The sequence below is a fragment of the Plutella xylostella genome, chromosome 25 (genome assembly GCF_932276165.1).
Source record: "Plutella xylostella chromosome 25, ilPluXylo3.1, whole genome shotgun sequence".
Lineage (NCBI taxonomy): Eukaryota > Metazoa > Arthropoda > Insecta > Lepidoptera > Plutellidae > Plutella > Plutella xylostella.
Genome location: NC_064005.1, coordinates 6,324,031 through 6,336,644, shown reverse-complemented (window position 1 = coordinate 6,336,644; position 12,614 = coordinate 6,324,031). Strand labels below are relative to the sequence as shown.

The 12,614-nt window shown below is 45.4% G+C and overlaps 1 protein-coding gene across 2 annotated transcripts in view; it reads right to left on the bottom strand.

The window, feature by feature from the left end:
- Positions 1-12,614, bottom strand: part of LOC105390685 (baculoviral IAP repeat-containing protein 6) — a 54,726-nt gene that overhangs the window by 8,616 nt on the left and 33,496 nt on the right. Inside the window, exons 39-58 of one of the 2 annotated variants that reach the window (XM_048630330.1) lie at positions 12,390-12,501; positions 11,797-11,984; positions 10,886-11,021; positions 10,679-10,766; positions 10,279-10,469; positions 9,863-9,967; positions 9,491-9,641; positions 9,030-9,172; positions 8,427-8,633; positions 7,940-8,120; positions 7,581-7,654; positions 7,115-7,270; positions 6,173-6,375; positions 5,700-5,898; positions 5,143-5,351; positions 4,551-4,718; positions 3,929-4,100; positions 2,337-2,499; positions 1,458-1,575; positions 1,039-1,165 (exon numbers count right to left, since the gene is read on the bottom strand). In XM_048630330.1, the coding sequence (XP_048486287.1) occupies positions 1,039-1,165; positions 1,458-1,575; positions 2,337-2,499; positions 3,929-4,100; positions 4,551-4,718; positions 5,143-5,351; positions 5,700-5,898; positions 6,173-6,375; positions 7,115-7,270; positions 7,581-7,654; positions 7,940-8,120; positions 8,427-8,633; positions 9,030-9,172; positions 9,491-9,641; positions 9,863-9,967; positions 10,279-10,469; positions 10,679-10,766; positions 10,886-11,021; positions 11,797-11,984; positions 12,390-12,501 (3,091 nt within the window). The remainder of the gene's footprint in view (positions 1-1,038; positions 1,166-1,457; positions 1,576-2,336; positions 2,500-3,928; positions 4,101-4,550; positions 4,719-5,142; positions 5,352-5,699; positions 5,899-6,172; positions 6,376-7,114; positions 7,271-7,580; positions 7,655-7,939; positions 8,121-8,426; positions 8,634-9,029; positions 9,173-9,490; positions 9,642-9,862; positions 9,968-10,278; positions 10,470-10,678; positions 10,767-10,885; positions 11,022-11,796; positions 11,985-12,389; positions 12,502-12,614) is intronic. The other variant, XM_048630331.1, reaches the window with a different exon arrangement.

Genomic DNA, 12,614 nt, shown 5'->3' with positions numbered 1-12,614 from the left:
GATAGAACCTGTAACCTGTAAATGACATTATTTCTAGAGCCAATTGGCAATCTGTGATAACTTTTCGTAAGTTTTATCAAAGAGAATTGCTACCAGTTGTTAAACCTAATGAGGGCAAACGTTCCTTGTCATTATATTTTGAATCTGTGTAATACTCTATTGTTAGTATTCTATTCTTGTTCTTGTTACATTGTGATTGAGATAAGAATATTTTGTGTGATAATAATAATATTTTTAGAAAATTGATTTCTGTTAACAGAATTATTATGTGATATTACATGCCTAAATAGGTACATAATTATTCTAAGTTTGTTGTGATTAGGTCCTATAGGTTCATGGCCAATTTATTTCCAATAAATTAGTATTATTATATAATATGGTTTCTTCCATTTCATTGGTATTTCCATAGTTAGTACCTAGATTCTCATCACAGCTTTATATCTGATGATGATTAAAGTACCTACCTACTTCACATTATTGCGTCATCTCTAGCCGCCAGGTGATAACAGACATTTCTCATAACATGGATTTCAGATGTCGCTACGGAACACATAATATTGGAGTTTTACCTACCATTAAAACTCTTATTATGTTTCCAGCGACATCTGAAATCCAGCAAGCGCTACCTGGCGCTGCATTATTATTATTATTCGGTAATATAATGGCGGAAAATTCACCAACTTGACGGCTAGAAGTGACGCCGCCCGAGTGCTTGACCAATGAGAAGCGTGGAATTTAGGCGCGAAAATTTGAAAACTGCAAGTTGGCGTGACGATAAGGGAGATGCTATCTCATAACATGGATTTCAGATGTCGCTGGAAACATAATAAGAGTTTTAATGGTAGGTAAAACTCCAATATTGTTTAGAAGACACTTTATGGGTTCCTTAATGGCTGTGGTTGTAAGACGTAAGTGGATTTGCGAGCACTAAGCCGCTCGGCCGCTATTCGTCTATAGAGGCAAGGAAGAGCCTTGAAACTTCTCTTATATTTCATTAATAAATCCAACATGGCCACCATCGTGCCGTGCACTACATACCGAACTGCAACCGGCGCATGACCTCGATGTAGCGCGCCTCGCGCGAGGCCCCGCTCACGGGCCGCGGCACGCAGCTCGCCGCCGAGTCGTCGTCGCTGTCGTCGCCGCACATTAGAGCGGCTGTCGCCTGAGATCAAACCGGAAGGTATCACTTGTGAGGATTTAATTGGGTAAAAAACCTTCATAATTAAATATTTTTATTGTCTACCGTCTTTCAATGCATTAACATATAATCTTATAATATTAACATATTATGTATTGCTATGTGCGAATACATAAATGATTGATGGAATAGTGAAAGGATCAAGGGTGAAGATCGCCGGGTGGACAAACTTAAAAAGGTACCCGTTAGTGGCTGGACTTTAACTATGAGTATATTGGGTATGCGGAGGGTGCTTATTAATTGATGTTATACTCACTTGAATATCAGCTATAAGAGTTGCTAGTCCTTCATCTTCTTCCGATAACTCCGAATTACTCGAGGAACAAAATCTTTGGGCGTACGTCATTTTACCGTATATGTTCTTTTTACTCATTCTGTAACAAACACAACGAATTAGAATCTGAAAGACCCCTCATCAAAAGAAACTTTTAAGTGCAAGTTAGCCGTAAGTTATTGAAATTTTAACTTCAAACTAAGTTTTCAGGCATGCCATAGATATTTCAACGGAGTCATCGAATACATGAGCCTCAAATTTACGTGCCGTCTGTATCCCTTATGTATTATATACATGTTTGATGGTTGTGTTTTATGACTGGGTCCCAACACAATGCCGAGGCCAACGACCAATCATAGCATAGAAATACCGTCGCACTACAGTACAAACCTAGAATCAACAAAAGACAAAGCTACAACAAAACTTACCGCAACTTGGTAGCATAAGAATTCGTGGTGCGGCTCATCTGCTTCAGCAGCCGCGGGAGGGCGCGGATGGAGGCCTGCAGCTTGCGCGAGTGCAGCGAGTACAGTGCGCGCGCGCAGCGTAGCACGCACACGTAGAGAGGGATGTGGCGGGACATTCGCACATCACTTTTCATGTAGGTATTTATTTATTTCTTTAATTACAAAATGTTACAAAATGTGTTTCGCTTAACCTAGTGATTCTGAAACTTGTTACAGTTTGTATTGTAACAAATAAATAAATACACACAAATATACATAAAAAAATGATGTGCGAATGACTTTATTAACACATGTCCACAGTACACTAGATCCTGATTAGTCGTTGGCCTCGGCATGCATTAAATCGCTCCAGAACACTAGGATCAACAAGAAACAAGGCCACAACAAAACGTACCGCAACTTAGTAGCATACGAATTGGTAGTGCGGCTCATCTGCTTCAGCAGCCGCGGGAGGGCGCGGATGGAGGCCTGCAGCTTGCGCGAGTGCAGCGAGTACAGTGCGCGCGCGCAGCGTAACACGCACACGTAGAGAGGGATGTGGCGGGACACGTCCAGCACTGCGGGGTAGATAGGGATTATTGTAGGTTTTATTGTTTGTAGCGACGGACGAAGGCGCCCGGGTAGACCTAGGCGGATACGGCGGGACGACCTGGACCCCAATTCTCGACCACTAGTCTTTAATGTCTACTGTCAGTGGCGCGACGTAACGCCTTGTAAATAGTAACCATTTTGCAATGAATTCTAACACTATACCATTTTCCAGAACCAATGATATGGGGGACGTTTTCATGACGTTTTGAGTTTGGCAGTTTTAGAGATGTCCGAGAGTAAAATTCTATCGACTTGTACCTATCGATATTTGTACGGGTCAATTTGTATGTGTCAGATTAAACACCGACATTGATGATCAGTTCATCTTGCAAACAATCTATCCGAGCCAAATAGTCACAGTCCTGTAATACTTATAATTATTTTTGTTCTATCAACCAAACTCAAATGAATTACAAACTCACGACATTCCGAGTTTAAAACAGCCTTTCTCGGCATTTTGACAAAAATAACAAACAAAATGACAAAAAACAGACCGAAATTTTGCAACAACAATAGGATAATAAAACCATAAATTAAACTTTACTCAAATTATACGAAGGATATCGATGAACTACATGAAGGTAGATTATTAATAAAATATATTAAAATTGTTATTATTCTGAGAGGCAGCATGAGAGAGATATGCACTGTGATTAAAAACATCATAGTTTGTTTTAAAGCTGTTGATGAGAAAGTAAGTAAGAAATACTATATACCTACTTACTATAATACAATGTAAAAAATTCTAATATTTTATCGATTTCAGAACGTCGACTTTGATGTGTCCCGTCTCTAATACGTTCCATTTTACCAAAGTGTGTACTCAAGAAATATATATTATCTGTGGTCGTTGTCAATAAAATGACAGATTTTGCAATAGTATTCATGCGTAAAATGGAAAATTTTAAAGTGTCACCCATATCATTGGTTCTGGAAAATGGTATAGACATCAAAGACTAGTGGTCGAGAATTGGGGTCCTGGACAGATTTTTACCGGATGGGCGTCAGGTACACTACTTATCATACCTACCAGGTAAAGGATAAAACGGACGAATGGAAAAAACTGGTACCTGGATACCTACACTAATATGTAGTGTAACGAGTGTAGGAGGCTGCGTTGTACGGTGGGTGCCGGCGGGTCCTCATTTGTATACCAGTAGTGTAAACCGCGCATATAAAGAAACAGATAGCGAACGGGTTCATGCCATCTCATTCAGCCGTATGCTATTCTAAGCCGTTCTCTTTCACCTTTGGATAATAATATTTACGAATTGTCTTTGTGTGTGCGTTAGAAACGACGTTTCGACCACCATTTTCCATTTGTTTCTTTATTACAGATGGTCTGCGCGCGTTACTATTGACCTTCAATCGCTCCCTAAGGCCTGTGCGACTCACCAGAGTCATTCCTGAGGTAGGAGCAGAGCGCGGGAACCAGCGAGCTGGCGGCCACCAGGTCCACGAACTCGGCGGGCAGGTCGGCGGGCTCGCCCAGCGCCGCGCCCCCCGCCCCCGCGCCCCCCTCGTCCGGCGGCCACTGCTCGCCGGGGTTCATGTAGGATGCTAGCACCTGCGGGAGAAATGGTGGGTTGTTGAAGCTTGGGTTTAATTGGGGGTTTATTGAGCGTTCACACGAGGGATTTTCGCCGTTTCAAAAATCAAGCTGCAATGGATTTAGTTGTAGGCGACCGTCCGTGTCGATAGCCGCTAAACAAACAAATAAATTATAAAGAACTGACAAAATGATAAACAAGTGAATGAATAATAGATGAATGGTAGAAAACCAATCAATTAATGATAAAATAAGCTACAAAAATCCTAGTGATGATGATTAATAATTAACCATCTGAATCCCTGGAAATCACACACAATTGAAAACTATTGTCGTCAGGCGCAGTATCTCGACTTCAGACACGAAAGGTTAATTCAATGATAAACCAGTGATGTATTGAACAGACTGCTGCGTGAGCCGGGGAGTAGACTCACTGAGTGACTCGCGAGTGAGTCGCCCGGCACAGACCTGCATGAGCGCGGTGGCGTGGTGCTCCTCGGTGCGCTGCCGCACCAGCGCCTGCTCCACGTTCCACGACTGCTGCGTGGAGCCCGTCCCGAAGCCGGTGCCCTTGGCCCAGTAGAGTTGGCTCTTTTCAGCCTCCGTCTTGCCCGAGCCGTTGGAGCCTTGGCTGTTCTGTAAGGAGACTCAATTGGTTAGTATTTGTTGTTCATATTGGAGAATAGAGATTGAGAGAGCAGCCAGTAATCAGGCCCTGTAGCATAGGGCGCTATTAAGACGCGAAAAGAGTTCTCCGTCTCGCTCGCTCTTAAGGCTGCGTGATGTGAGATGTGAACGAGCGCGATGCAAAACTCTTATCACGTCTTATTGGCATGGCCAAGTGTGGTAAAATTATGCATTTTCCGGAGTTATGCGGCGCTTACACGGGTAACTAAAGCCTAACTATTTTTGGCCGGCTAAATTTATATTATGTGACTAAAGCCTCTGAAGCTTGATGAGGCGATTTGTGAACCATGTAAGTGGTTTCCCCACATTAGTGGTTGCGCGCTAGCAGCCGCCTGTAAACCGCACTAGTCACCACAAGCCACATAACACTCACATCGCCGTCAGCCTCGTGGTGGTGCGTGAAGACAGCCAGGCACGCCAGCAGCAGCCGCACGGTGCCGCTGCTCAGCAGCGCGCGCCGCAGCGCCACCCCGCGCGCCGAGTCCAGCGGGCTGGCTTCTAGCTGCCGCGCGACGACCACGAAGGGCAGGGTGCCGAGTGACCACGAGCCGGAGCCGTTTGTGCCGCCGACTACGATGCTGCCTGGGGACGGAAAGAAGTAATAGTAATTAAAATGTGAAGTATTCAAATTCTCGTAATAGTAGTAAGAAGCATGTCAAAATGGCTTTCCACGGACAAGGCGAGATAAGAATTGAGTAAGTTTTTTTTTCAATTCGATCAGATGTTTATCATAAAAATTTCAATTCAATCCTCGTTTCACCCTACTGCAGGTGGAAACCTTCAGTCTCAATGAAACTCGAGAACGGCAGGAAAATGACAAAGCCAAATGTTTCGTTATCATTTGAAAAAAAAATAGGTACAACGGAAAACAATTTTTAAAGCGAAGAGAACCTCGCAACAAAAACTAGTAATGATACAAAGTCTACTCACGACCATCCTCATCATGCGTGACGCCCAACAGCAGCCTCAGTAGATGCACCGCCCGGGCGCCCTCATCCAGTAGCGCCGCGGCGTAGCCTGGCAGCTTGAGTAACAGGCCCAGGGCTAGGAGTGCGTGTGGGGGGACTCCGCCGCAGGAGGCTTCGTCTGATGATGAGGAGCCGCTGCCGACGCCGAGCTCGACTACCTCCTGAGGACGGATAGACGGGTTTTTGGTGTGGAATTGCATATGCTGCCACGGGTTTTGACTTTGAGTGGTTTGCGATGGAAACTTAACTTAAGGTTCTATGGAGTCGTAGAATAGTTCCGGGACTTTTGACATAGTAAAAAATATACAATGTAGAAATATAGGTCTACGGCTATTTTCTTTCCTCCATCTATACTTAACCTTGCCTGCCATAAACAAGCCAAGCGTTCCCTCTCTCCATCCAATTCTCCCCTACACAATACACAGCATCCCTCACCTCATAAGGATCATCGAGCTTCACCCAGTCATCATGATCAGGGCGGGCGGGGCGCGGGGCGGGGAGCGGCGCGGGGCGCGGGCGGGGCAGCCTCGCCGCCATTAGAGCGAGACCGCCGCAAGCGCCGAACTCTCGGAGAACTGCGCCGAATGAACTGGCCGGGGTGGTTTCTGAAGCGCCCTCCCATGTGTTTGAGGGGTTTTCTGGAATGAATAGAGTTGATGTTGATGTTGGACGACTGGATGGTAATGGAGTTGGTAATTATAAATTCCTTGGTGCGTAATATGTACGGACCGATGACCTTATTCAGGCGGCCGGTATTTATTATTTTGCATAACAAAGGCCGTGGACAGGGTTTTGTGACTCTACTTGCCCTCGCAGCATCGACTACTGCACAAAAGCCACTCATTTACATCACGTCGGGGTTACCAGTATGCCAGAGGTTGGCTAGGGTATAATGACACTCGTTGTGGATATAAGTCTGGTTTCCAGTCGTAAACCATTGGCTGATGTTACGCCTTTATCTACATAACTCCACATAGTTACCTGGTTGGTGCGGAGTGAAGTTGACTGTCAAATGTGGTCCAAACACGTACGGCGCGGCGGCCGAGAGCTGCGCGAGCGTGGCGTGCGCGGGGACCGAGCCCGCGATGCCCAACACCGTCACCCGGATGTTTATGAGTATATGGGTGAGGATTACGGTAATTCTTGGACCCTGGATGGTCTATTGCTTGAAAAATGCCGCTCTCCTTAACATCTCGTTGGGGTCACCAATTTGCTAGAGCTTGTTATGTCTGTATTGATCTACATTATGCCCTATAGTTACTATAACAGGTTGGTGCGGAATGAAGTTGACAGTACGATGCGTCACAAACATCACGTCGGGTCACCAATTTGCTAGAGATCTGTATTAATCTACATCATGCCCTATAGTCACTATACCTGGTTGGTGCGGGGTGAAGTTGACAGTCAAGTGGGGCCCAAACACGTGCGGCGCGGCGGCCGAGAGCTGCGCGAGCGTGGCGTGCGCGGGCACGGAGCCCGCGATGCCGGCCACCGTCACCCGGATGTTCGTCTCGAAGATCTCTGCAATGATTGCTGTTTCTTAATGTAGCCGTGTTGTTGTGGGTTCGCAGGTGGTATGAGGTAAGTAGTCAAAGAAAAGATTTGAAAATTAAACAGTTATATAAATTGTAGTGGAAAAATGTATGTCTATCAATGTCACAGGCATTCTAAGATCATAAACATAAATCTATTCTACTCCTATTGGTATAAATCATTTTTTGTGGTGTGCAATAGAGAGTATTTATATTTATAAATTAATAATCATTACAGCAGTTAAAAATACCTACATAATGCAAAAATATTTTTAATGCATAATGCAAAACTAAAGTAAATAGAAACCAACCGTCTGTAGCAGACTGCACAGCCGCATCGGATGATGCTTTGTTCTGCCGCTTCAAAACTTGTTGCTGCTTCAAGCTGGAAATAAAAAATATACATAAATAACAGGCACACCAATTTATAACATGACCGAAGAGTAAAGGTAATTATAAAGAGGAAAAACTCGAATTGGGAAAGGCTTCATGATGAATGTATTTACTTTTTATTTCTTTATATTCAAGGCCTGTAAGAGATCTCTTTTAGCGATAAGGCCGCCTATTGTTCATTGCTCCTAGTTTATAAGTATTTTTTTGTATATTTTGCTATTTGTGGTGACCAATAAAGTCATACTTTATTCTATGACACGTAATCGTTCACACTCACGTGGTGTTCTTGACATCCTTGATGCGCTTGTCCTTGGAGGCGGAGGCGGCGGCGATGGACAGCTCCCACACCTCGGCCGCCGTGGAGATGGCCGTGTCGGACGCGCGCCGCACCAGGTACGACGCGCCCGCTGATGATGACGGCATGCTGGGGAACTTGGCCGTGTCGTCTAGTTGGGGGACTGTGGAGAGCATTAGAATGTGAGTGTACCGTGAGAGTGATAGTTGGGAGTGTGAAAACATAGGCAGTATTCATCATAAATCGTGCTGCTATAGATCTTTATGAGCACGAGCCTCATAGGACCGATAGCTTACAGACACAAATTAATCCAGCTATGGTATTTTATAGCCGTGTAGTGCTATTATAGCGTGACGTCGCGCATGTTGCGTGCTGGCATCTCACCTATTTGCTGTATACTATAATACTAAAACAATAATAAGTAGTAGGAAAGCCAAAATGGCACACTCAAGGGTCAAAAACAACTTACCAGGCGGCCTATGCTCCCTCAGCAGAGTCCTCACAGTGGTATGCGTGGGCAGGTCCACGACGGTCAGCGAGTGCTCGGCGGGGTGCCGGCCGGGGGACGCGCCCCCCGCGCCCGCCGCCCCCCACCGGAGCCCTACGCGAACACGCTCAGATGAGAGCAGTAGGCGCAGGATTAGGGCGCGCGTGAAGCCCGATATGCCTTCTGGACCTGTGGGTAGGGAATGGTTTATATAAGGAAGTTTTGAGTTTGTAATGTCCGTGAATCAAGGAACAATATGAAAATGGATCTCGCTGTAATCGTAGGTCTGTCAATAGTCCTTCTTACTTCTTCTCGTGTAACAGTCGCCATTTTCATACTGCTTCATTATTTAGAGAAGTCATATTTATTCTAATTTACAGTATCGATTCTGTAGCAACCAATTTAAAATTTAGGCCGGGTTAAACTAAAATTTCCCAGAGATGTGACGTCGCATCGTATAGGTATTTATAGCCGTCTCCCTCTCACTTACTTACTAGTTGTTCAATAAGAAAGTTCATTGATTGAGATTTTGTACGGGCCCTAACTAACCAAACCTTCACAGAAATAATCCACAACACAACATACCGGTACAATGCAGGGTCTCGACAATATTATGCAGTGTGGACGCAAACAGCTTCTGGTTGTCGGCGTGGCAAGTGGTGAGCTCGGCGAACAGACGGATGGTACTCTCTTCCAGTTCCGCGTATTGAGCGCCTTCTTGCCATGTGCTGGGGGATAGGAGGTGGTTAAAATATAGGTAGATTTTGCATTACAAGTAAATAAGGCCTCCAAACACAGCGCACCAATTTGATAACAAAACATACTAGGTCAAATGTGTGTGCACGACTGCACGTAAATATTATCACGGATTACCCGTATAACACACGGTCGTGTAAATAACAGACACGTGCGTCTCTTTTTTGCAGCGCTTAAAGCAAGTCAAAACGATACCAAATTTCGTCAACATCACGTTGTCAATACGATTCAACTATTATATTTCTTCCTTGCGTCGAACCATGGCAATTTTCAGGGCTTCTATATGGTACCTTGGAGCAGGTCTTGGGTAGCACAGCAGGTGCAGCAGCGGCCTCCAAAACACGGCGCCCGCGGCCCCGAGCCAGTCCTTCAGCCGCCGCTCCATGCACAGCTGTCGCAGCCATTCTACTAGTTGGCACACTGTCTTCATGTCCGCCGTTTCTGGAAGCAGAAAAAGGGTTTATGGAATGGTACTGAGGTTCAGCATATCAACCAAAGCGGAAAATAAATAATGCATCTAGTACAAAGCGAGAGTTTATGTTATAAATTTTTCAAGTACCTATTTAGCGTATGGTATTTTGGCTTTTAGAGCGAGGAGACATCCATATTAATGTTAAAGAATTACCAATATTCATTTGAAGATGATTGACGATCGTAATTACCTGGTTTAATTGCGCTAGTCGATTGTTTTTCCGAATCGGTCATTTGTATGTCTTCCTGAGATCCTACTTGAGCCTTTATCTCCTGAAGTTTGGCAATACTGAAGTCTGAAATGAAACATAAGTATTTATAAAAATAAATTAATATGGAAGAATAGATCTTTCTCACCAGCATAACACCTTAGCTTTTATCGAGTTAATAAGAGATTGCGTTTAAATTATGCCTCTTGCGCAGAAGACACACTTAGGTCACCTCGGTGAGGTACAGGTAGAATGAAACCCATTGGAATGGGTGGAATGGTGGATGCGTGCTATATCACTCGGCAATTCGTCTACGACAAGCGGGACGTGCTCCGAATTCTCTTTTATCATTCTTTCATAAATGTAAAATGCGCTAGCCGCCAAGTTGGTCTACACACCTGTGACAGCATGCGCGACGGCATGCGGCAGGCCGCTAAGCAGCAGGTCGGGCGCGACGCTGGGCGACAGGGCCGCGGCGCCGGCGGTGGCCAGCCGTCGCCCCGCCAGCCGCACCGCCATGTTGCTGCGCGGCGGCGGCGGCGCGCGCTGCGGGGAGGAGACCTTGCGGTCGTCGGTCTGGCTTTCCATGCTGTAGGAAGTAACAAGTAATTTAAATGATTAGAGATGTTTAATTTCTTGTACCTACTTCGACAAAATGTGCACTTGTTCAATTCATATTACTTCGTCATCATAATTATATTACTTCGGGGAGAAAGAGTAAATGAAATGTATTTTTACGTATTTTACACTTGAACCACAGATTTGCGAATAAAACACATGAGATTTGGAGAGACTAACCTGTTTGCATTTTCTTCCATCGGTACATCCATTTGTTCTAGCAGCATTCTGAACAGCACTGGCCTAATGTAGCACATCGAGCAGAGAACTGAAACAAAAGTAGCTCTTAACAATCTTGTCACAGTAAAATATTACTTGTCACAGTAATTATACTCATGTAAGATACAGTTGTTGGAGATGAATAGATCTGGTTGTAACATGACTTACTAGAATCTAATGACTTCTTGAGCATGCTGTCTTCAGGGACGTCTTTGACCCATGTGTAGATGAGCTCAAACAGGTCATCCGTAATAAGTTCTTCCAAGTTTTCTAGAAGGTTTTCTTCCTTGAGCGTCCATAGAACCTGTGACATGGATAATATAATTTTGTTTAGTATACTGCTGGAGAGGTTTCCTATTAATTGACTGTTATATCGCATGTAAATAGACTTTTACATGTAGAACTTGAACACAAAAAGACGTATATAAGGTTGATCACTTGATCCTCGCGCCGATTTGCAGTTACAAGGGCTAGCCGAAAACCAGCACTGGGGCCTTTATTCTTTACAACACACACTGAAATTGTGCTTTTTTGACGCTCTGGAGGGCAGACGTTTGTGTTACCTTGTGTACTGTATAATATTGTTGTTGTACTGTAGTGTGTCGAATAAATAATCATTTCCTTCGTTCTTTCTTTCTTCACTTCATACATACCGCAGCGACAGTGTAGAGCGGTGCGGCGCTGACGGCGGTGCGGTGGCGCAGGTACCGCTCGGCGGCGGCGGCCAGCCAGCGCGTGTACGCCTCCACCGAGCCCGGCGCACATGTGACGCACAGTTGTTGTACTATATATCTATCTATCTATCTATCTACCTTGGAGAAGAACTGACTAAATTTAGCATACGCACTGCATGAGACTGTTTTGCATCGTATTTCGCGTGTAGTCGTTGCGAGCTCGCATCGTGTCCATTTACAGTTACAAGGGCTAGCCGACAACCAGCACTATGGGGCCTTGATTCTCTACAACACACGCTGAAATGGCGCTTTTTTGACGCTCTCGGCCAACCTTTGTTACCTTGTGTACTACACAAATACATACCGCAGCAACAGTATATAAGGGTGTCTTCACTTCATACATACCGCAGCAACAGTATATAAGGGTGCGGCGCTGACGGCGGTGCGGTGGCGCAGGTACCGCTCGGCGGCGGCGGCCAGCCAGCGCGTGTACGCCTCCACCGAGCCCGGCGCACATGTGACACATAGTTGTTGGACGAGAGCGCAGACTGCGCGCACGCCGCCTGATGAGCGCGTGGAGCCGGATTGGAACGCTGAGGAAGATGAGGAAACGTTTAAATTGGGTTAAATAGACGATTCAAAGTAGCTCAACGCTAAAGGTTGTGATTTTCTCGAGTTTCTCGAGCTCGGAATCTCTCTGAAGGCGCCTCAGAAGGGGTAATTCGTAAGAGAGCTAATGAAACAGACCAGGCAATGAGGCAGTGGGCCGGCCATATATTCCGAAGAGCTGCTCACTGTGAGGTAAATAAGCTCTCGACAACAGGCAGACCTAGTGTGGCTCGCCATCCCTGTACCGGATCGACGACTTTATGGCTAGAAGAGATACGTCGAGCATAGATTGTTGTGGCGCTCCTTGGAAGAGACCCGTAAACTTTTATGGGCTGATGATGTTAGTAAATAAGAATAGCCCTCAAGATACAACAAGCGTTCACACTCACTAGGCGGCATATTCAGCAGCGCATGCAGCAGCGGCGCCCGCAGCGCGGGGCAGGCGCGCGCGGCCGCCAGCAGCGTGTGAGCAGCGTGCGCGCCGCCGCTGCCCCCGGCCACCTACAGAAACAAATACAATATGTATACTTAGACAATTTTGTTAAATCAAAAATCCTATTAGGTATAGTAGGTACCATACACTGAGTTGCAGAAAGGATCTTTAAGTTAATGAC